We start from the raw sequence: 25,377 nt of genomic DNA, 5'->3' as shown, positions 1-25,377 counted from the left end.
ATAATGTTTAGATTAAATACTTTCCTTTGAATATATGATTTGAAATTTAAAGGGAATATTCCATTTAAATAAGTATTAGATTAAAGGGACAATGATAACATAATTTTTAAAGAATTTCTCACTTGAACTGTTCAGTAAATACAACAAAATCATTGATCAGGGAGAGATGAACAATAGAAAGTGTACAGTGTTTTTCTTTGATCTCTGATATTCAGAAATTCCTTTAATGCACCTATTATAAAATTGACCAAAATTCCTAACAGCATACTATGAGAAATGACGAGGTGGGCCAGCTGGTGGGGCAATGACATCAGCTCTGGACTCTGGAACGAAGATTCCCGGGTTCAAATCCAGTCAGGGCTGCTTCGAGTACGCCTTCCATCCGTGCCGGGTTAAGTGTCGAGATCGCAACTCGACCTCGTGAAATAAAGGGAAAAATACTGCGAAATGTCTGTGTGAGGAGTGGCGCACCACACAGTCTCTCTCTCGCTCTACACCTTGTAAAGGCATGAAAAAGGACATCGTCCCGCCAACATTGCACACGCACGCACGAGAAACAAGAGAAATGACAAGGCCCTATAATGCCCTTTTCAAAGAGGCCGCAAACTGAAAGGCAGTGCTGAAGAAATGTTCACACAGCGTTCACCTAAAAACCCTACGGCCTAGTGTCAACAAAGTTTACAAATCAACACATATGTAATCACATGGGTTCCAGCAAATCTAGTTTGGTCCCTAAGCAGTCTTTGGAAGTGGTAAACATCAGAACTGCCACAAGAATAAACCCTTCCACCAACTTTACTGAACGATGATAAAGCTTCTCTCATTTTTTATGACTCTAATAGTAGAGCATCAAACAGAATAATATTTCTATCTCCACCAGTTCATGGAACCACAACAATCAGGAGTTCAAATCATCAAGGGGATGATTTTGTATTATAAAATAAGAAAGATTCAGGCAAATATTGACAGTTGTAGAGAGGCTGATGATCTCATCTGCATGGGAACACAAGCCTTCCAGTGATCATTGGTTAAAAGCAACGAGATTAAGTAATATGTAAAATAATAGTGCAGTTTACAAGAGAACTTGCAGTCAGTAGAGATGGAAAGCAAAGGTGAAGATGAGTCCCTTTGAATTAGGAGGAAATGTTGTGAGCTTAAGTTACAGTTAAGCATTAAAGTTACCTTAAGGACATTTAAGTAGAGAGGTTATCATAATGAGAGAATACATCATATAATCTTTAGTAACGTCTCGTACTGGCCAATGTTCAGTGATTTGTAGTGCTTGTATTCATATTTTATTTGCAATATTTGTTCAGTCTTAATAAACTTTTGGGTTGTATTGCTCTGCAAATCTTAAGCAAGTTTACCCATCACGATCAGGTTTAGGCTGAGGATAGAGAATTGTTTGGTTGTAGGGTTGTTCGCCGAAAGTGGAGGTTAGGTTGCAAATGTTAAGTCACCAGTTGAGGTGACATCATTCATGCGTGATGGAATGTTGCTTCTGCCAAGTATTTGCATTTATATTGTCCCAACTCGTTGTTTTGATTGGTTGGCAGTCGCGCTGGACAGTAGTTTCTGCTACATCCCAGCCAAATGGATAACTGAGTGATCTCCGCTGGCCTGTATCACTGGTTATCAGTCGTTCTGAGCATTGCTTCCTCTGCAAGACTGCTCCAAGCACAGGGAATAATGGTTGTACACAAACCCAGCACAACCATCAGAACATTCATCTGGAGACCCAAAGGAATAATGGTCGCACACAAACCCAGCACAACCATCACAACACTCGTCTGGAGATCCAAAGGAATAATGGTAACACACAAACCCAGCACAACCATCAGAACACTCGTCTGGAGACCCAAAGATCCAACAGCCCACATGGCTCCAAACACTATGTAGGGCAGATGAGGAGAAAACTATCCACGAGACTACATGAATATCAGCTAGACATAAGAAGACAAAAATCCTCTGTCACTCATCTCAGCAATGAGGACCAAGAAGGTCACAAGTTTGTCTGGGGAATTACAAAAATCCTGGCTGACAAATCAAGAGAATTCTTAGAAGCTTGATCCTCAGTAGAAGACTCTAGTAACAAGCATTTTGAAATGGATGGAATTTATGAACCTATGCAACTGTGGGAGTGGACCCAAAAGGTGAGCCACGAGCACATGAGGAACCAACACTCATAATGACTGATAACTAGGGATATGGGCCACTGGAGACTAGCGGGCCAGCGTGGCAGCCAACCAATCAGAACAACTAGTTGGACCAATATAAACGCAAGCACTTGGCGGAAACAACAATCAATTGTGCACAGACGATGTTACAATGACTGATGATGAAATGTTTGCAACCTAACTTCCAGGCTCGGTGAACAACCTTACAAACCACCTACCAATTTTTTTCTTTCATTTCAAATAGACAATTGTATACAATGAGATGTTCACAAGTCATAGCTCCAAACCAGTTATGCTAAGTGCAATCTGAAAGCCAATAGGTCAGTGACTTACGTTCAAATATTTTTTAAGCCAGCAGCAAAAATCAGAGATTTAATTGCTTGGACTTCTCTTGGACTTGGAATTCTAATCCCATACAGCATTTGTGTCCTTATATATTTAGTAAATACAGTACATGATCTTGTCATGAATGAGATCTCTACAATTTAAAAAAATTTATAAAGCTTTGGTAGCAGAGTAGTCAGCGTAATGCTTTGTAACGCCAACAATCAGAAGATCAGGGTTCCAATCCCACCGCTGTCTGTAAGGAGTTTGTACATTCTCCCCATGACCTCGTGGGTTTCTTTGTGTGCTCCAGTTTCCTTTGAAGTTCCGAAGACGTACGGATTAGGTTTTGTAAGTTGTGCGCATGCTATGCTGCCGCTGGAAACATGGTGACACTTGCGAGCTGCCCACAGCACACCCTCAGACTGTTGCTCTTTGACACAAATGACACACTTCACTGTGAGTTTTGATGTACTGAGGTATGTGTGACAAACAAAGCTAATCAAATCTTTCAATCTTTGTCTAATACTCATTTGAAAAAGGATCTAGTACTTTCCCAGCATGTATGACAAATAAACTTGTTTGGGCTTCCAACTGGGTACAGGTATCAAATAGAACCAATGTTTCGATGACAAACTCTGCCATCTTCTTTCCTTTCTTTCTTTTTAAATCTTTTTATTGAATAAGTATACAAAAAGGTAAGCCATATAGGCATTAATACACTGTTAGAATATAATAAAATTACAGGAAATATGAATACAAAAAAAATGATACAAACAATGTAATTTAAACATAACGTACCAAGGTAACATAATAGTATACTAATTTTTATATATGTATCAATAGAGAAAAGGAACCCCCCCCCCCAAAAAAAACACCGTGCAACTAACTAAAAGCAAAGCAAAGCAATGGGCTAACTTGAAACCAAACAGAGTTAAAAAACTTAAAATCACGTCCTCAATCCCGACCTCCATTAAAAACAGTAAAAAAAAAACAAGAAGGGTAGCCATCTTCAATTGAAACATTGGTTATAATTGATACCTGTACCCAACTGGAAGCCTGAGAAGAGTTTATTCGTAATACTTATTTGTTCAGAGAGACCAGCATGTGACAAAATACATTAATACATTTGATGTTTAATAACTATAGTGTAATCATATCCCATATTCATCAGGTAGATATTGATGCAGCAGAAACCTGCTGCAAACCCAAACAGTGTGCTTCTCAGCGAATCGTCAGCATTCAACTGCTGAGAACTTCAAGCCCCCCCCCCACCCCCTGCTCTCCCGGTTAAGCTCTGTGATTGATTTCCTAGTACAAGCCTCCCCCCCCCCACCAACCCCTGCCCCCCGGTTAAGCTCTGTGATTGATTTCCTAAATATATGTCCATGACCCTACAACAGCAAACCCATTCATTTGAAAGAAGTAAAGATTAGATTAGATTAGATTAAACTTTATTGTCATTGTGCCGAATACAGATACAAAGCCAATGAAATGCAGTTAGCATCTGACCAGAAATGCAAAGAATAGTGTTATTTACAAAATAACTGTGAATAAAAAGTAAGTGCTACAGCACACAAATATAAAAGTACTGAGACAGTACAATATGGGTGCAATACTGCTTAGCGCTGATACTGATGTGAGGTTCAGCAGGGTCACAGCCTCAGGGAAGAGGCCCTTCCTGTGCCTGCTGGTGTAGGAGCAGAGGCTCCTGTAGCACCTATTGGATGGGAGGAGAGTAAAAATTCAATGGTTAGGGTGAGATGCATCCTTGATAATGCTTTTCGCCCTGCCCAGGCAGCGTTTATAGTAGATGTTCTCAATGGTGGGCAATTTGGGTGCCGATAATCCGCTGGGCAGTTTTCACCACCCGCTGGAGTGCTTTACGGTCCGATACGGGACAATTGCCATACCACACTGAGATGCAGTTGGTGAGTATGCGCTCAATGGTACAGCGGTAAAACAGCTGTGAGGGAGACTATGTAAAAGATAATGTATTGCTTTAATATTTTTAATTGTTTAAATTGATTTTGGGGAATTATTCTGTAACAATGTTCATTTTTTTAATGTCTAATTTAAATTTTATAGATTATACATCCATAAGATACAGGAGCAGAATTAGGTGATTTTGTCCATTGAGTCTACTCCACCATTACATCATGGCTGAATTATTACCCCCTCAACCCCATTCTCTTCTTGCCTTCTCCCTGTATGTGGCAATGAATTCCACAGATTCACCACCCTTGGACTAAAGAAATTCCTCCTCTTCTCTGTTCTAAAGGGATGTTCTTCTAGAAAAATTTTTTTTTGTGTTTCTGATTCAGAACCAAAGTCTTTGACACCTTATAGTATCTGAGGATGTAGCTTGGTTGGCTTTCAAAATACTTTTCCGATGTTTCATGTACAGTGTTCATTCTGGACAGACCACACGGCGACATTGTGTCACAAGGCACTGTCACCATTTAGGATTGGTAACTTATCAGCAACTTGACACTTGTAAATTAAAAGGCAAATCATTATTTTTTTTCCATGACAACCATAATCACAGTAAGCATATGTGGACATACAGCTGCAACTCTAAAGTATTTATGAATTTACAATTTTTGTAAAATGTAATGTGACAAATGGAACCTGTGTTATCCCAGAGTGCTTTGCTGATGTATTTGGATGGGAAGCTTGCAAGGGTATGTGATTTATAGCAGAGAGTGTTTTGGCATTACATGATTAAAAGCAGAGAGAAAAAAAAAACAGGACAAAGCTGTTGATGGAGAAGCCTCAAAGTCAAATGAGCTCATTAAAGACAAATGTAAGGGATGGAATTACTTTAAGGACATTAAGCTGATGAATTACTGGATTCTGTAAATGTGTAAAAATGATCTGTTTTGAACTGCAAGATTGAAGCTATTTACCGATGACTGAGCATACAGATTAAGACTTCCCTTGCAAGTAATAAACACACATATAATTTGATCCACTCTGAGTTTGTTTTAGTCCATTACTATCCATTTAGAAGATCTAGCTGAATGGTATACAACACATACTACAGACAGTACATTCTAGCCTATCGAATCTCATCCCTGAGAATGATATAAAGATCTGTCAAGTAAACTCTGCACAACAGATATTAACTGAGACAAAAAAAAACTTATTTTGCATTTAGACAGCTCTGGGTAGTTCTGTTATAAATCAACTGTCTTAAACAAGTTTTGCAGAAAAGATAGGAAAGTGATCTGGCTCTCATTACAAAATAGCTTTAAAGATAACATTGTGAACATCTTAAGAACTACAAACTGTACTGAAAACAAACAGCAGATTCAGGTTAATTGGGACTTATCGAAACCAGAGCATTTAAGCCCAATTAAGTGACTGCCACAAATAACCGAAGTTTCATGGAAAAAAGTTTAAAAGGTATAAAAAAAAGCTACCATTTAACTGAGCAATAAATTATGTATTTAAATGAAATACAGAACAAATTAGAACCCTACCAATACTACTACAGGTACTATAAAACTGTGTATTAGTTTCCAATAGTTATCGACGGAAGAATTCGTCCAGTGTGCAATGCTGTGTTCTTTTGATTGACTGTAAATGAACAAGATCAGTGCAGACACCTAGGGTAGTTTTTTGGCTAGTGTTAAATCTTTTTGTGGCATCCTGGCAAAAGTCTAAAACCTTTTAAAATCAAACTGAAAAACAAAATAATAAAAACCACTGATTTTTGAATTGTCATCCGTCGGCCTCATAACACAAACATGATCAACTGACATTTAAAAACTGTTCACTCTAACTACACGCAACTGATGCTGGTTAGAAACTGCAACACTCTCCTGAGCCAATTAAGTGGTATAGTGTCCCAAACAAATGAAGGGAATCCTGGCTATTTTCTCCCCTTATTTTTGTTCTTTAAGAGTTGGCCCAAATACTGTAAGCGGCTGCCATGGTAATCCTATGGCCCAATTAACCGGAATCTACTGGTCATCTGCATCCAACTTTCAATTTAATCATGACTATCTAGTGACTACAGTTATTGCTGAGAATAAGCTAGAGCTCACAGATTTCAAAATCAGGACATTAAACATTGAAAGACCTGACCTTCAATCTAAAAATGCCACGTTCTGTTTCTACTGACAAAAAAAGATCTATTGTCTATATTACTTTCAATATTACTTACCCTTTTGGGTATTGGTCCAATTCATCTAACACAGTGTGGTCACAGTACTCAAAAACTAAATGAAGTCTTCGTTTCTTTCTGAACACTTCAATCAAGTTGACAAGATTGCCATGCTTCAGTTGCTAAAAAAAAACACAATTTTTAAGAATTATCCCCTGATTCACTTCCTTTTAATGATTCTATCCTTCAAAAATATTAAAATCATTTTTATGATATGAATTTTTAAAATCTTTTTGTTAGTTTTCAAGTTCATAAACATAATAACAATAGTGATACAAAGAGATTGGAATTACATTATTGGTAATAAACATATACAACAGAAACTACAAATAATACAAGTGTAATAGACTTCCAAACTCTTGATATAATTAATCATGAAGAAAAAAAGAAATAAAAAATAGGATATCACAAAGAAAACACCCCCAAAAAAACAAAAAAAAAGCTAAGAAAAAAGAACTAAATTACTAGACCCAAAAAACAGAACAAAACAGGGCTGAACCAATATATTAGATCAAATACATTCATTAATGTCGTCAACTCCGCTCCTCTATTCATATATTCTAAGTCAATAAAAAGGATTCAGAAAAGGACAAACTACATCGTATGAAAATGTTGAATAAATGGCTTTCAAGTCTCTTCAAATTTAACCGAAGGATCAAAAATGACACTTCTTATTTTTTCTATCTTTCTTTTTATTAATTTTAAAATTATGAATAAAATAATAATAATAATATTAATAAACAGAGAATGGGATTACATCATTGATAACTAACATTAGCAAGTACAAATTGCTAATCATACAAGTATGCTAAATCTCCCCAACTCCAAATACAACTGAACATGGTAAAGAATAAATTTAAAAAAATTAAAAAAAGAAACCCCCAAACTAGAAAAGAAGGAAAAAAAATTAAATGATGCTAAGCAAAACTAAACTAAACTAAACTAAAGTCGGGCTAACATATCACATCGTATACCATCATTAATGTTGTTAACTCCACTCCTCTATCTGTATATTTTTAGTTAAAAAAATGGGTTTTGAAAAAGGTCAAACTAAATCATATGAAAATGTTGAATAAATGGTCTCCATGTTTCTTCAAATTTAACCAAGGGATCAGAGGTGCGACTTCTAATTTTCTCTAAATTTAAACAAGATATAGTTTGAGAAAACCATTGAAATGTAGTAGGAGGATTGACCTCTTTCCAATTCAAGAAGATAGATCTTCTAGCCATTAATGTAAGAAATGCAATCATCCGACTGGCTGAGGAGGATAAGGAACTATCTTCAATCATCAGTAACCCAAAAATTGCAGTAATGGGGTGAGGTTGTAAATCAATACACAAAACTGTAGAAATAATATCAAAGATATCTTTCCAATATTTATCCAAAGAAGTACAAGGCCAGAACATATGAGTCAAAGAAGCAACTTCGGAATGACATTTACCACAAATAGGGCTAATACGAGAATAGACGAGCTAATTTATCTTTAGACATAAGAGCCCTATGTATCACCTTATCAATGTATGTTTAGCGCATAAAGACAGATTAACTAATTGAAAGATTATTTTCCCATTTTTCTGTAAATATATGAAATTGAAGTTCCCTTTCCCATTCAGTCTTAATTTTATCAGATATACCTGAATTTATTTTCATAATCAAATCATAAATGATTGCTATTAAACCCTTCTGATAAGGATTTAAACCTAAAAATTTTTCTGTAATATCAAATGGATATGAAGTTGGAAATGTAGGTAGCTTAGTATTTTAAAAATTCCTAATTTGTAAATATCTGAAAAAAAATGATTTAGGCAAATTATACTTATTAGATAACTGTTCAAAAGACATAAAACAGCTATACAAAAATAAATCCCAGAAGCTTAATATACCCTTCATTTTCTATACTACAAAAGCTTGGTCTATAAGGGATGGTTGAAAGAAAAGGTTAGCTATAATCGGACTCGATAAAATAAATTGGTTTGTACCAAAAAAATTACGAAATTGAAACCATACTTGTAATGTATGTTTAATTATTGGATTAATCATTTTTTCTAAATTTAAACATGATATAGTTTGGGAAAACCATTGAAATGTAGTAGGGGGAATTGGTCTCTTTCCAATTCAATAAAATGGATCTTCTGACCATTAATGTAACAAATGCGATCATACAACAGGCTGAAGAGGATAAAGAACTATGTTCCATCATTGACAAGCCAAAAATTGCCGTAATAGGATGGGGTTGTAAATCAAAATGCAAAACTGTTGAAATAATATCAACAATATCTTTCCAAAATTTTTCCAAGACAGGGAAGGACCAGAACATATGAGACAAAGAAGCCACCTCAGAGTGACATTAATTAATTGAAAATCAATTAATTAAAACTAGGAGTCAATTTTATATACATGGTGATAAAACTGGGATTTTATATACATGGTGAAAAAACTGGGAAACTACTGGCTAATTAACTGAAATCGGCTTCGGTTAAATGCCAGATTGTTAAGATTCGTAAGAAAGATGGTACTGTGACGGTTGATCATGATGAGATAAACAAATCCTTTCAAGAATTTTATACTTCTTTATATCAATCAGAATTTTCTGATGACTCCACTTTAATGCACCAATTTTTAAAGAAATTTAATATTCCAAAATTACCACCCAATGAACGTTTAAAACTAGATGTACCTATTACGGTAGAAGAAATAAAAAATGCTATTTCTTCAATGAATTCAGGTAAAGTACGTGGTCCAGACGGTTATACAGTAGAATTTTTTAAATCCTTCTCTACTATACTTTCTCCTTGGTTATATAGAATCTTTAAGGATGCAGTAGTTATAGGTAAATTACCACAATCTTTTTATCGAGCTTCTATTTCCCTAATTCTTAAAAAAGACAAGGATCCTACTGAATGTGCATCTTACAGGCCTATATCTTTGCTGAATGTGGATTCTAAGCTTTTTTTCTAAAATATTGGCAACAAGACTGGAGAATGTATTACCTCAAATTATTTCTGTTGATCAGACTGGATTTATTAAAAATCGTTACTCTTTAATATTAGGAGATTAATGAATATCGTTTATACTTCTTTACCTAGAACTCCAGAATGCTTTTTATTTATTAGATGCTGAGAAAGCTTTTGATACAGTCGAATGGACATATTTATTTAATACACTTGAGAAATTTAATTTTAGTCCGATATTTATATCTTGGATTAAATTGATATACCTCACTCCTTTGGCTTCGGTATTTACCAATAATGAAAGATCTCCCTTTTTTCAGTTATTCCGTGGTACTACGCAGGGTTGTCCTCTTAGTCTATTATTATTCGATATTGCCCTGGAACCGTTAGCTATTGCTATTCGTGACTCACCTAATATATTTGGTATTACCCATGGTAATGAGATACATAAATTATCACTATATGCAGATGATTTATTATTATATATTTCTAACCCTGAGAAATCCATTCCGGCAGTATTATCTTTACATGCTCAGTTTAGTAGTTTTTCTGGTTACAAATTGAATCTTAGTAAGAGTGAACCTTTTCCATTAAATATGCAGGCTCCCATTTATAGATGTTCACCATTTAGATTGATTACTAACTATTTTACTTATTTGGGGGTTAGAATTGCTAAGAGGCATAAGGACTTATTTAAGCTCAATTTTTTACTGTTAATTAGTCAGGTTAAACAATTGCTTACTAAATGGTCCCCATTGTCTCTATCACTGATTGGCCGAATCAATGCTATTAAAATAATATGATTTAATTAGAAGTCACTTGGTAGTTATGGTCAAAAGTCAAATTTCAAAGTTCAAAGTAAATTTATTTTCAAAGAACATATACCACAGAAGCACAAATAATTCCAGTAGAATAGAATCAAAGAAAAAGTATGCATAAAGACTGACAACCGATGTGGAAAAGTAGAGAAACTCTGCAAATATAAAAAATAAAATAAAATAAAATAAATAATTGGTAGCTTTCTGTCAATATGCATCGAATTGCAGGTACAGTACACATGGTACTTGGAAGGGAATCTGCATAAAAACTCAACAGAGTGGAAAGGGTACAAAGAACATAACAACAATAATAAAATTATCATGTGCCCTTATACTTTTGGGTTTCATTTACTTTACTTAATGTACTTAGTGCACCAATTTAAACACACTTACCCATTCCAGCAGTACTGCTTAAAAGAGCGCATCAGTGCTCCAGACTACACCACACATGTGGCCCAGGCATAGACAAAAGAGCTGAATTCCAGAAAAGGGGAGGCAGAATGGCAGCCTAGGCACGAAGGAGTTCGGGTGGAATCAAAGTCTTTGAGAATCTATACTCTATACTGGTTAGAAAATTCTCACCAAAAAGAAGATTGTTGTAGCTGTTGGAGACAGTCCCTCATCCCAAGTGCATTGCTGCAGTTGCCCCTCAGATCAGTGTGCACAGCCGAATCATTTTTAACTACTTCCTCTTTCTTTTGATGAGTGCACTGAAAATCCATGTATTACTAAGAAAGGTGAAGCAGTCCCTCCCTGAATACAGGAACAGACTATTCTGTATTCTACGTATCGAAGATAGAGCATTGTCATTTAAATAAACAGGAGGAACTGTTTTTCTGAAAGATCCACTTGTACTCAGATTGTTTGCTGACTAATCACTCCCAATAACACTCAATTGAGCTTGGAGCCAATTCAGTTTCCATTTAAGACAGTTTCTGTCTTAAGACAGGAACTTCTTAGATTTATGAATAAGAAACCTGATCAGGGAACACTGTAAAATGCCAAAGCAACTGACTGAAACATTGTGATTTGAATCAATTATTTGCTTGTTTTCTATCATATTGGTTTAGTTTTTCGTGGTGGAAAGTAATCTGTCCTGCACAAAGGATCCATGTACTTCCTGTACCCCTTTGGAAACATCGGTTCTATCATTTCTCATGACCTTCTCTGTTTTTCTGCTTACTAAATCTGAACTGCTAGTGAACAAGCTAAAGTATTAGTTATTTGATATACATAAGTTGTACTGAAAATGTGATACTGCTTATTCAGTGGACTATTATTTTTCCAAACACTTGGTCCTTTCACCAAATGAGAAATTGAAAAGAGTGCTGTTTTGCAAAAACGAAAGGCATCATATTACTTATGATGAAAAGTTACAAAGGAAAGTCCTTCGGTAGGCAAAACGGTCATTTGAATGGATATTGTAATGCACATCAAAGAACTCTGTCGTGTATATAAGAATATTGAACGTAGATTGCTCCACCCAAAATAAAAGCATTTTTATCTTTTCTGTCTACTTTGCTAATTTAAAGGTCCCCAAATATATAAGCCAAGAGTTACAAAAGAAATCTTTCTGGCGACCGGGTATGTGAAAGAAATGGCAAATTTGTAGGGCATGGGCGCAGTGTATTGTTGGGCAGGGAGGAGTGGGAATGATCAGTAGAAACGGTAATGATGTTGTGCATAAAAAGTAAACCACGCTGGCAATGATGTCAGGACATCCAATAAATTGGGAAAGGTTATGCAACAAAGCAAAGTTCTACCTCATTTACATATCGCTTACTTTACATGTTATGGTCTTTTAGGAAAATAAGATATATTTAAACAAAGCAAATCCACCTAGATCAAGTCAGAGCACCAAGTCCATCTCAACAAGTACAGCAACGCCTAGAATATGCACACCAATTTCTTAATCTATCTCAATTCGTTAATTTCTTCATGCGATGGATATTCACTCCTGGAGAATAGGCCTCTTGGTTGTGTAGATCACTTTGTAGAAATATGCTTTTACTTTGACACAAAAGAGTCTTTTTCTGTTGATCAGTGTCAAAAAAAGCCAAATTAAATCCACTGTGATTCAAAATTGTAAAATAATAAAACCTGAAAACTTCCAAAGAGGATGGATACTTTTCATAGGCACTATATAACATTGTAGGCATCACGGAGAATTGGCTGAAAGAAAATTATTGTCGGCAGCTTAGCATACAAGGATACACTTTATATCAAAAGGACAGGCAGGTAGGCAGAGGTGTGGGATGGGTTTGTTGGTAAAAGATGAAGTCAAATCCTTAGAAAGAGATGACATAGGATTGGAAGACTTAGAGTCCTTTTGAGTAGAGCTAAGAAACTGCAAGGGTAAAAAGACCTTAATGGGAGTTACAGGCCTCCAAACAGTAGCCAGGATGTGGGCTACAAATTGCAATTGAAAATAGAAAATGCATGTAATAAGGGAGATGTTACAATAGTCATGGGGGATTTCAATATACAGGTAGATAGGGAAAATCATGTTGGTGCTGGATCCCAAGAGAGGGAGGTTGTAAAATGCCTACGACATGGCTTTTTAGAGCAGCTTGTGGTTACGCCCACTGGAGGAAAGGCAATTCTGGATTGAATGTTGTGTAATGAACCAGATTTGATTAGGAATCTTAAGGTAAAGGAAGCAGTGATCATAAACTGATAGAATTCACCCAGCAGTTTGAGAGGAAGAAGTTAAAATCAGATATATCAGTATTACAATGGAGTAAAGGGAATTACAGAGGCATAAGAGAGGAGATAGAAGGGAATGCGAGCAGGAATAACAGTAACAGTAGAGCTGCCTGGGCTGGAGTTCTCAGGAGTAGTACAGGAGAATCAGAATCATTGACAAATATTGTGAAATTTGTTGTTTTGTGACAGCAGTACAATGCAAAGCATAAACAAATACTGTAAGTTACAATAATAAATAAATAAATAAATAAATAGTTCAAAAGGGGAAGAGTGAGGTACAGTATTGTTCATCCGAAAGCAAAAGCATTCTGAAGGGAGGATGAGACAACCATAGCTGACAAGGGAAGACAAAGATGGCATGAAATCAAAAGAAAGGGCATACAATATTGCAAAAACTAGTGGGAAGCTAGACGACTGGAAACTTTTAAAAACTAACAGAAGGAAACTAAAAGAGCAATGGGTGGAGAAAAGATGAAATTTGAAGATAAGCTAGTCAATAATATAATAGAGAATATTACATTTTTTCAGATGTATGAAGAGTAAAAGAGAGGTTAGAATGCATATTCGACAGCTAGAAAATGACTTTGGGAGACAAAGAAATGGCGGACAAACTTAGTAATTGTTTTGCATCAGTGTCACTGCAGCAAAACAGCTGGAGTTTCTAGGAGCAATTCAGAAGGCGCAGGGATACATCCCAAAAATGAAGAAGTATTCTAAAGAGAGATGAGGCAACCATGGGTGACAAAGGAGGTCAGAGACAGGATAAAAGCAAAAGAGAGGGCATATAGTATAGCAAAAATTAGTGGAAAGTGAGAGGATTGGGAAGCTTTGAAAAACCAACAGAAGGCAACTAAAAAAAACTATAAGGAGAGAAAAGATAAAATATGAAGGTAAGCTAGTCAGATATATAAAGAGAAAACGAGAGGTGAGAGTGGATATTGGACTGCTGGAAAATGACACTGGAGAGGTAGCAATGGGGGGACAAGGAAACGGCAGACGAACGTAAGTACTTTGCACCATTCTTTACTATGGAACATGCCAGCAGTATGCCAGAAATTTGACAGTGCTGGAACAGGGGTGAGTGTAATTGCTATCAATAAGGAGAAAATGCTTAGAAAGCTGTAAGGTCTGAAGGTAGGTAAGTCACCTAGACCAGATAGACTACTCTTCAGTGTTCTAATGGAGGTAGCTGAAGAGATTGTAGAGGCATTAGTAATGATCTTTAAAGAATCACTAGATTATGGAATGATTCTGAAGGACTGGAAAATTGTAAATGTCACTACACTCTTTAATAACAGAGAAAGGCTGAAGAAGAAGGAAATTATCAACCAGTTAGCCTGTCTTCAGTGGTTCGGAGGATGTTGGAATCCAATATTAAGGATGATGTTTTGGGCTACTTGTGGGCACTTGATAAAGTAGGCCAAGGTCAGCATGGTTTTCTAAAAGGGAAGTCTTGCCTGACAAATCCATTGGAATTCTTTGAGGACATAACAGACAGAGTAGACAAAGGAGAGTCAGTGGATGTTGTTTATTTGGATTTTCAGAAGGCCTTTGGAAGGTGCTGCACATGAAATTGCTTAACAAGATAACAGCCCATGATATTACAAGAAAGATATTAGCATGGGTAGAAGATTGGCTGATTGCCAGGATGGAAAAAGTTGGAATAAATAGGGCCTATTCTGGTTGGCTGCCAGTAACAAGTGGTGTTCCGCAGCAGTCGGTATTGTGAGTGCTTCTTTTGTTTTGGGTGGAGGGGCAGGTGGTGCTGAGGAAGCAGGGAGTCTACAGAAGAACTTGGACATATTGGGAAAATGGGTGAAGAAGTGGCAGATAGAATATAGTGTAGGAAAGCGTATGGTCAGGTACTTCAGCAGAAGGCATAGACTATTTCCTAAACAGGAACTTCACAAATCAGGGGTGCAAAGTGACTTGGTAGTCTTTGTGCAGGTGTCTCCAAAGGTCAACTTGCAGGTCGAGTCGGTGGTGAGGAAGGCAAATGCAATGTTAGAATCATTTTGTGAGGACTAGGGTATAAGAGCAAGATGTGATGCTAAGGCCTTATAAGCAATTGTTCAGACCACACTTGGAGGATTGTGAGAATTTTGGGCCCCTTATCCAAAAAAAAGGTGTGCTGGCATTGGAGAAGGTTCAGAGGAAGTTCTTGAGAATTATTCTTGGAATGGAAGTGTTAATGTATGAGTAGTGTTTGATGGCTCTGCCCCTGTATTCACTGGAATTTACAAGAATGAAGGGGGATCTCATTGAAACCTATCAAAACATTTAAAGGCCTAGACAGAATGGATGTGGAATGGATGTTTCCTATAATAGGACTGGAGGGCACAGCATTACAAAAGAGGGATGTCCATTTAGAACAGAGATGAGAAGGAACCTCTTTAGCCAGGAGGTGGTGAATCTGTGGATTTCCTTGCCATGGATGGCTGTGGAGGCCAAGTCACTGAGTATATTTAAAGCAGATGTTGATAGGTTCCTGGTTCATCAGTGCATCAAAATTTACAGGAGAAGGTAGGAGAATGGTGTTGAGAGGGATAACATATCAGCCATGATGGAATGGCAGAACAGACTCAATGGGTGGAGTGGCCTAATTCTGCTCTGGTGTCTCATGGAAAACAGTAATCAGGTTGAAGTCAAAACAAAGTATTGTCTATAGAGCAGCTTTGAAGATGATCTGTCTGTGAAAGCAAATGCTAGCTCACTACATCTGTTTTATTGCTGCTGGAGATGCAGAATAAGGCAACAGTTGTTTAGTTTGAGTTGTTTCAGACAAGCTGACTCTTAAGTTGCTTATTTTAAGGAAGCTTACAAAACAAGAAAAACAAGATTTAGCATATCAATAACTGATGTGTTTATAGTTGGAACGGTTTTATGTACTCAAGGAAGTTCACTTTACAGCATTAGTTGAGGTCTATGTCTCTGAAGGGGCTTTTACACCATTTGTGTTAAAAGGATATCTGAAAAAATATCATATGTGTGTGAGGTCACCCAAGTGGAAGAAAGGGGTATCAGTGTAGAGATCAGTTCAGGTTCATTAGGAATGGAGTAAGGAGCATCAAGAAGAAACATGGAATAAACACAGAGTGAATAAGAACCCATTCCTCCAGCTTCAGTTTCTGCGATACACGACATGTTCATCTGCATCACGGTATGTCTTTTTAGTTCATAAGAATTTACCTGTGTTTTAGAAATGCTTCATGTTTAGGAAGTGCTTAGTAATTTGGAAATGTTTAAGACGGAAATCCTCTTTGTTTCAAAAGTGTTTCAAGAGTTTTGTTTGATTTAAACGTGTATCACCATAAATAAATGAACTGTGTTTTAAACTACTTTGTTAGCAGGAAGTGTCTTTTCCTTGGTAGGGAGGGGACCCACCGCTGGAATAATGGCCATTAACAGCTAAACTCACTGTGGGGAATAAATAGGGAAGTAAACTATTCTTTGATGATTGGGTAGTTATAGTCTAACCTCCCTTTAGTGAGAATACTCATGGCTATTTATATCTGACAGGGTTTAAGGTCTTCATCTGAGTTTCACAGTCAGCAAACCCAATACCATCACATTCGTCCTGACGAAGGGTCTCGGCCTGAAACGTCGACTGCACCTCTTCCTACAGATGCTGCCTGGTCTGCTGCGTTCACCAGCAACTTTGATGTGTGTTTTCATCACATTAGTTCTTTTTTCAGAATCATTAAAAATTTCTAATAGTATATCAACATTAATATCTCTTTAGTTATCTGTTTTTCATATTCCAGATATCTCATAACTCTGGAATTAAGAAGAGTCTGCTGAATATTTAGAATATTGTGAGGAATTAATTGCATTAGATAAATAAGAGCGAGTTTCTCCAAGAAAATGTTAATATAGGTTAAAGTTAAACTCTGTAATAAGTCACAATAAAATATAAAAAGGTAAAGTGTTGTGGATCTAACATCAACTGTGAAGGAAGAAGCAGAGTTAACATTTCAGATCTAAAATATTAACCTGCTTTCTCTCTCTGTGAACACTATCTCACTTGCTGAGAATCTTCAGCATTTTGGCTTTTCATTTCCTCAAAGGTTACTGGGTCTGAGGATTAGTTCCACTAAATTAACTCCCCTCTCTTGGAGTTTATTCTTCTTAAATTAACTCCTTAAAAAATAAAGAGATAAAAGTGTCAAGTAACCAACATTATTAAATTTAATGTGTTTACTTGGTTGCAGAGCAACTCTGTCAATAGAGGATTTAATTTTGAAACAAAGGTTAATATATTAATGCAACTTTCATAGCCTCAGTCCAAACATGATGAAAAAAAAAGAGCCAACATATTTAATATGGAAATATAGCTACTTAGTTATATAATGTTTCATTATAACCTTAAATGGCATTAAAATTCAAACATAATTCTTCACAGGGCAATACCCTGAAGCACTAGAATCACTCCAGAGTGGTAGTGAAGAGTTTCCTTCTGCTGTTCCTCAACCCACTTTCCCAGTTGATCTAGATCCTGTTGTAACCTTAGGCAACCTTCTTCACTGTCCACTACCTTTGGTGACATTTACTAACCATGCCAACTATATTCTCATTCAAATCATTAATGTGGGTGATGAACAGCAGTGTACTCGTCACCAATACCTGTGGCACAACACTAGTCCCAGGCCTCCATTACCACCATCTGAGTCCTTCCACCAAACCAATATTGTATCCCAGGCTTGCTCACCCTGAGTCCCATGCAATCTAATCTTCGTCACTTGTCTACCAGGGGGAGGAGGAAGGGCCCTTGTCAAAGACCTTCCTGAAGCCAATGTAGACAAAATCTACCACCTTCTCCTCATCAATCCTCTTGGTCAGTTCTTCAGGAAATGGAATCAAATTTTGCGAGACACCATTTTAGAGGAAGATTATGAATGAACATTTGTTGCTGCTGAGTATTAAATCTGAAATGGCCTGTAAATGTGTTTATTTTTTTCCACAATATTTATTTGAGAAATCCACCTAATTTATATCCAGGAATTCAGTCTCCAGTATTAATTTTGATTTGCCCAATTTATATGTAGATTATGCCTCCCATGATTATTATATTACCGTGATAAATGCCCTCCTGATTTCCTCAATTAAACTGCAACCTATCAAACTGATTCAAATTCTATAGTGCTATATCTGCTGAGCCAAGAACCAGCCTAACAAATGCCTTGCAACAGGGAAACCACACCTACCCTTTCTTTAACTTGTACTTCCTGGAATATTTAGTTCACACCTTTGGTCATTCCAGGACATGTTTCTATAAGGCAATTGGATCATAACCCATTGACGATGATTTGTGTTATTAATTCAACTACCTGACGCCACATGTACTTAGAGACAATGCCTTTAAATTTAGCTCTTCAATGTCTTTCTGCACTCTGCTGCTTTCCTTTGTTCCATCGACTACTTACCTTGCTTAGCTCATCTGTAACTCCAGTTTCGCTCATCTCCCTCCTGAGCTTCCTGTACTTTTTATATATAGAGTATTATTACAGAATTTAACTTTCAAAGTTCAAAAAGAGCTCAAAAGTTCAAAATAAATTTATTATCAAGTATACCACATACAACCTTTTCTTGCAGGCATAATCACTAAAACCATAATAGAATAACAACCATAATAGAATCAACTTGGGTGTTCAACCAGTGTGCAAAAGACAACCAAACTTTGCAAATACAAAAAGAACAATAAGTAAGCAATAAATATTGAGAACATGAGACAAAGTGTCCTTGGAAGTGAGTCTATAAGTTGTGGGAACATTTTGTTGATGGAGCAAATGAAGTTGAGTGAAGTTGCCCCCTTTGGTTCAAGAGCCTGATGGTTCAGGGGTAATAACTGTTCCTGAATCTGGTGCTGTGGGTCCTGAGGGTCCTGAGGATCCTGTACCTTCTTCCTGATGGCAGCAGCAAGAGGAGAGCATGATCTAGGCAGTGGTAGTCCCTGCTTATGAATGCTGCTTTCCTGCTTCCCTGTGACAGTGCTTCACTCATGTAGATGTGCTCAATGTTGGGGAGGGCTTGACCTGTGACGAACTGGGCCATATCTAGTACTTTTTGCAGGATTTTCCATTCAAGGGCATTGGTGTTTCCATACCAGACTGTGATGCAGCCAGTCAATATACTCTCCATCACACATCTATAGAAGTTTGTCTAAGTTTTAGATGTCATGCAGAAATTTTGCAAATTCCTTAGGAAGTAGAGGCACTGCCATGCTCTGCTCGTAATCGTACTTACGTGCTGAGCGCAGGACAGGTCCTCCGAAGTGATAACACTGAGGAAGTTAAAGCTGCTGGCCCCCTCCACCTCAGATTCTCTGACAAGGACTGGCGCATGGATCTCCAGTTTCCTTCTCACAAAATCAAAATCAGATCCTTGGTTTTGTTGACATTAAGTAAGAGGTTGATGTCACAGCACCATTCAGCCTGATTTTCAATTTTCAACCAAGATTTTTCAATCAAGGTCTTTAACCAGTTGCATATGCTGATTCATCACCACCTTTGATCCAGCCTACGACAGTGGTGTCGTCAACAAAACTTGAATGTGTCATTGGAGCTGTGCTTAGCCACACAGTCACAAGTGTAAAGCAAGTACAGCAGGGGGCTAAGCACACAGCCTTGTGGTGCAGGTGTGCAAATGGAGATTGTGGAGGAGATGTTAATGATAAAAATTAAATGACTGGGGGTCTGCAAGTGAGGAAATGAAGGATCCAATTGCACAAGGAGGAATTGAGGCCAAGCTCTTGAAGTTTATTCATTAGTTCTGAAGGGATGATAGTATTGAATGCTGAGCTGTAGTCAATAAAGAGCATTCTGATGTATACCTTCAATCGACAGTATACACTTTCCATGCCAAACAAGCTTAACTGTCCTGCTGAACATGAGCAAATGCCCCTCTGCGGATATTGGCTCCCTGCTTCTATGAAGGGTAATGTGTGGTGGCACCATTTGTGCTTGGCCACTCTCCCACCCTGGGCAGCAGAGACGGTGAGGGTGCACGGCTGCTGTGTGTGATACGGCTGGGATATTTGGCGGGGGTGACTGCGTCTACTGCCTGCCTCCTGTGTCCAGAGGTCTACCTGCACGCTATCAATAAAGTGGTGGGCACAACAAGGTGAACATCAGGATAGCCTCATTCAGGGAAAAATTACCAGCTGCGTCTCTGGAGAAGTGATCAGCATTGCACAGAGGGGTTTCAGAAGAGAAGCAGGCTTTGATGGAAGCAATGCTTGTCCGGCAGCGTGCTCTAAGTGACTTGGTACTAAACCTCAAATTGCAAAGAAGAAGGTGGATTTAGATTTCAAGTTTGGGTGTGAACAGTTCTCATTACTACAAAAAATAAGTTGATGAAAATGAAATCTGCAATGTCATCTCCAGAATAGCTTCTTGCGCATTAATCAATACTGAAAACTCCCCTAATCAAAGGGAGTATATTTTGGAAGTGCACAAAGCCTTCTGTCACCCACTTTGTCAGTAGACTCCACCTGAAGGTGCGTGACCTGGTATTTATTTCTACATAACTACACCCCTCCCCCAAATCCATTAAACATATTCCAGTTTTGCGCATTTGCTGCCTGGACACACGAATCTGAAGTAAACCGGTGGGGGGGGGGGGGCTCATCAAAAAACAGTTTGTCTCAGATATCTGCCCATGGTTTGACACACCCATAAAATTTTACAACACACCTCAAATGCAAAAAAAAGCAAACCGTTTCATTACAAGTTGACACATTTATTGTGAATGCCAACTTATTCTCAACAACAGGAAGAAAATAAATCATTGCTTGCCTTCGAAGTGGTAATTATTTGGCAGTTCTGTATTTGTATTACTGTATACTTTCAATAGCCAAACTAAGAAATACGTCATGTTAGAGCAGATTCATCTCATGTCCAATAAACTAAAATAAATTATGTTTACATTCACAATGCAATATTTCATGCAACTAGCAGTTGCTGAGAAACATGTTCTGATTGTGCTACTTGGAAATTTGTTTTGTTGTTAGGTTGCTAGTCAACATCATGAATAAGAATGAAGGCTAATGTACTGGACTAGGGAAACATGGGTTGGTATAAAACATGCTAAACTATCTTTGATTTTGCTATTTAGAAACTACCATATGGCATTACAAAAAATCCTTTAAGAACCTACAAGTCCTCACCCTTTTTAAAAGAAAATTGTCGATATGATATGTAACTGGGATAACAAGAAGAATCTTAATTACGTACAATCCCAATGGTATGAAAAGATGAACGTTCTTGGGAAAATGTTGTTCAAAATCTTCTGCTGACACTTAGCAAATGTTGCAAGAAGAAATGACACTGTTTAAAACATTAAAACAGGAAATAGCTTTAAAGTATTACACTATATGCGATCACCAATGCCAACAGAATGCTCAGTTATACAGCAGAAGGAGATTCATAATTTATTGGTCTGGTGACACAAGTGTGACATTCTAGAAAGGACAACCGTATCCAAATTTGGGATCGCTTCTGAAAGGAAGTAGTCACTGGAAATTGTTCAATAGGGAGCAATGGAGATAATGTTAAGACTAAAAACAATAGAGGATAGGCTAAGGTGGACTCACTAGGAAGAAGAGAAAAACTAAGATAAAAATTGAATGGCATAATGAGTAGGGCTGCTGTCTCACAGCCCCGGGGACCTGTATTCATTCCTGACCTCTGGAGTTGTTTGTATGGACTTTCTCCCTGTAACCGTGCGGGTCGGTAGGTTCACTGGCCACTGTAAGTTGTTCTAGTGTGAAGACTCACGGTAGAATTGGGGGAGAATGAAATAGAATCAGAGTAGGATTAGTATAAATGTACCGGTTAGCACAAACTCAATGGGCCAAAGGATCTGTTTCTAAGGTGTACGACTTCATGGCTCTAATTAGGAGGGAGGGAACAACCACAGAAGATGGTTTTAGTCTCTGTAAAGGGATAAACCCCTGAACCCCAGCATATGGACACAAGTGATATTGCCATTTATTGGCCAAAGTGCAAAACATATTCCTGGTACAGAAAAAGGATCCAGTGCTTTCCCTGCGTATATGACAAGTAAACTCTTCTCAGGTTTCCAGGCCGGTACAGGGATTATCACCAACGTTTCAATGACAAACTCTGCAATCCTCTTGGAAGCCAGCAGAGTTTGTTATCGAAACGTCAGTTATAATCAATACCTGTACCTGGCTGGAAGCCCGAGAAGAGTATATTCCTGGTATTATTATCATTAATAGAATCAACAAGATTAACTTTGAAAAGTACTTTATAGTTGATGTCTTAATTTGCCATAAACTAATAAAACCACATGCAAAATTTCTAGATTAAGATAATGACAGACTCAATGTTTTAGAAAGTCATCATTGACCTTGGATATTGCAGTCAGCAATAAAGAAACAGCTACTGATATTTTTATTAAAAGGGACCCTTGGGTTTTAATTACCTTCACTGCACTGGTTTCCTTTAGTCCAATGTCGCCTTGAACCTAACACCCTCTACAGGGGATCTGTGGCTTTCAACAACAGACAGGTAACGCAGCTAATTAGATCAAGTCATTCTCACAGATGACAGCCCAACCATCAAACAGTAAGAAATATAGATCACATTTGAATCATTGTAGAGAAACCAAATTAAAGATACCGAGGGAGTTAAGGAAAAATCATAGTGTAATAAAAATATAAAAAAAATGTTCTGGAAGAAATCTGTAAAAACTGATTTTCAAGTTAGTGAGTTGTCAACAGCATTACAGAGTTCAAGTTCAGTTAATTCTGACCAAATATGGTTTGATATTTTAATTGATCCTTACAGCCAGTGGATAAATAATTGAAATTCAAAGACAGACAAAGAATAGTGAAGTAGGAAGTTATCACTGTAACCTTGTATGTTTCTGACTTTAAATTCAATTATGGAGACCAGATGTTGTTAATAACGCCAGCCTTGACACTATTACAACTGTAAATTCCAAGTCAGCATGGGTATTGCTAGCATCTACTGCCCAGTATTGGTTGACAGAAGGCGACACTCATGTGGACTGTTATCTAAAATTGTTCCTGTGGTGAGCAGTTTATTACAGCTTTAATAGACCAGAGTTCAATGAGGACTCAATCACTTAGGTCCGGGTCTGGATGATATGAGACAGGGAATGTTTTTTTTTAGTTAAATGGGCATTTGTGAACCGGGTGTTGTTTTATGAAAATCAAGCTGCTTTATTAATCATTCTACTGACATCAGCCATTAGCTAACCTGAATTGTATTTGAATATACATTCTCTGAGCTTGTCGAGCTTTCAAGATTGCGAGTGCGTATTATTAGTTTTGGAATGATAATATGAAAAATAATAACTTGCTCCTGTTTATGTTGAATGAAGGTTCCCAATTTAATTCAAATTTAACAATGAAATAGAGTGTGCTGAACAACAGATTACTACTGCTTACATTCTAACTCTTTTCCAACTCCATGGCTGTGTAGAAGTCATAGGGATGAACCAGGTGTCATCTGCTGGAGCATCTGAATTCCCACTCTGCTGATGCATTTAGTATAGAATTCACAGCAAAGCACAAATCCCCTCTGTTTCTTGCCAAGATTCAGGCATTACAATTACAACATTCAAAAGGGTTACCCATCCTGAGGTAAACGGTTCTTTACTTATAATTCACCTTAAGTTCTTAAATTACTAACAACACTAAGATTAGAAATTAGTTAATCATTTTAATTTCTTAAAACATAGATTTATTTGGACTTCTGATGTCTGGGTCTCAGAATTCGCTCCCTGGGGCCTAGCCATGGCTGCAGGAGAGTTTCTGCATTCAGCGAGGGGGTCAGCTGGTACCAAAGAGCCACGGCAGCAAAGTGCGGCTGAACGTGGGTGTGAAGCCAAGGCAGCGGGCAGCATTCAGCATGATCCATTCAGATATGTGTACACATTTGTGTTCCCTTTAACTTAGAGATGCTTCACATCAAAGGAAAAATTATTTACCACTGAATTGAGAGACAAATTAGGCATCTGGACCTGCACGGTATGAACCTTCGTATATAGATCAATCTTGCTGGAATGGATACTCATAGTAGGTTTAATTTAGTGATAGTTTAGTTAAAGCATAGTTCATATATTGTATTATTGCAAGGTTTATAATATGTCATACATCACATGATCAACTGAGTGGAGCAGGTTTAGGGGCAGAACTTGGAAATTTGAGGTCTAAGTAGCGAAAGGCATGGCAGACTCCAACACAGAGAAAACTGTGTGCAGTGATTCCAACTACATCTCCAGTACAGAGAAAGGATGGGGAGAAGTCATGGAAAAACCTGAAAACAAGGGTAAGAATCTATATACTACTAAAACTCCCATGCTCTGTTCGTGACCTCCAATTAGTGCAAACGGTGCATTACAGCGGCACTATTTTTGGCTAAATCAACTTAAAATGCGCTAACTTACAGAATGCAGGCAAAGTTCAAGGTTATATATTCGTATAAAATTGCTCACTCGCCAAAATCAACAGCCCCGCTTTCACCCGAGAGCCGATGTCAGCCATGATGGAAACCATGACGCGCATGTGCACGACCAGCCTCAGAAGCAACTCATGATGCTCTCAGCAGCGACACCTACCGGAGCAAAAGGGCAGGGCAGCTCTATTTTGAGCAGTCACATTCTGCTAATCACCATCAGCATGTGCCGGATTGGGAATGATCTAACTGCCACCCATCAATAAGAGATAATTAAATCTTATTGTAATGATGTACTTCGAGGCACCCATAAAACCCTTTGCTGCAGTCAAAGGACAGTGGTGACTATATCACGTCTATTTAGGAGAGCGCCAACCACATCATCAAGAATAATCAGCATCCTGGAGGCTTTGGTGTTACTGCTTCGTATCTTCTATCCAACATTAGGGTAAAAAAAATGGTCAGCCTAACTATGCTGCGTGGAAAGAGAAGGGGGACAATATGGTAAAGAGGTGACACCGAACATCATCAGGAAGCGGCAAGGAGAGGGAGAGAACAAGAATCGGATGAGGCCAGGGCCGCACGACTCCAGGATCAAAGAGTCAGAACAAAAAAGATGAGAGAAGAAGAGACAAAGGAGGAGAGGCATGCACGTCTCCAAAATGACAACAACTGGCATAGAAGGAGGAGAGATGAAGAGACAAAGGAGCTGAGAAATGCACCTCTCCAGGATCAGAGACAAAGAACAAACAGCAAAAGAGATGAAGAGACGAAGGATGAAAGGA

General features: G+C 37.7%; 1 protein-coding gene across 2 annotated transcripts in view; it reads right to left on the bottom strand.

Moving 5' to 3' along the window:
* cdkl1 (cyclin dependent kinase like 1 (CDC2 related kinase)) overlaps window positions 1-25,377 on the bottom strand; it is a 64,078-nt gene that overhangs the window by 26,328 nt on the left and 12,373 nt on the right. For both annotated transcript variants that reach the window (XM_072269318.1, XM_072269326.1), the window contains exon 2: window positions 6,673-6,794. In XM_072269318.1, coding sequence (XP_072125419.1) covers window positions 6,673-6,794 — 122 coding nt within the window. The remainder of the gene's footprint in view (window positions 1-6,672; window positions 6,795-25,377) is intronic.

Source organism: Mobula birostris, chromosome 1, assembly GCF_030028105.1.
Source record: "Mobula birostris isolate sMobBir1 chromosome 1, sMobBir1.hap1, whole genome shotgun sequence".
NCBI classification, from domain to species: Eukaryota; Metazoa; Chordata; class Chondrichthyes; order Myliobatiformes; family Myliobatidae; genus Mobula; species Mobula birostris.
The sequence above is the reverse complement of the archived record's forward strand: the minus strand, read 5'-3'. Positions and strand labels throughout refer to the sequence as shown.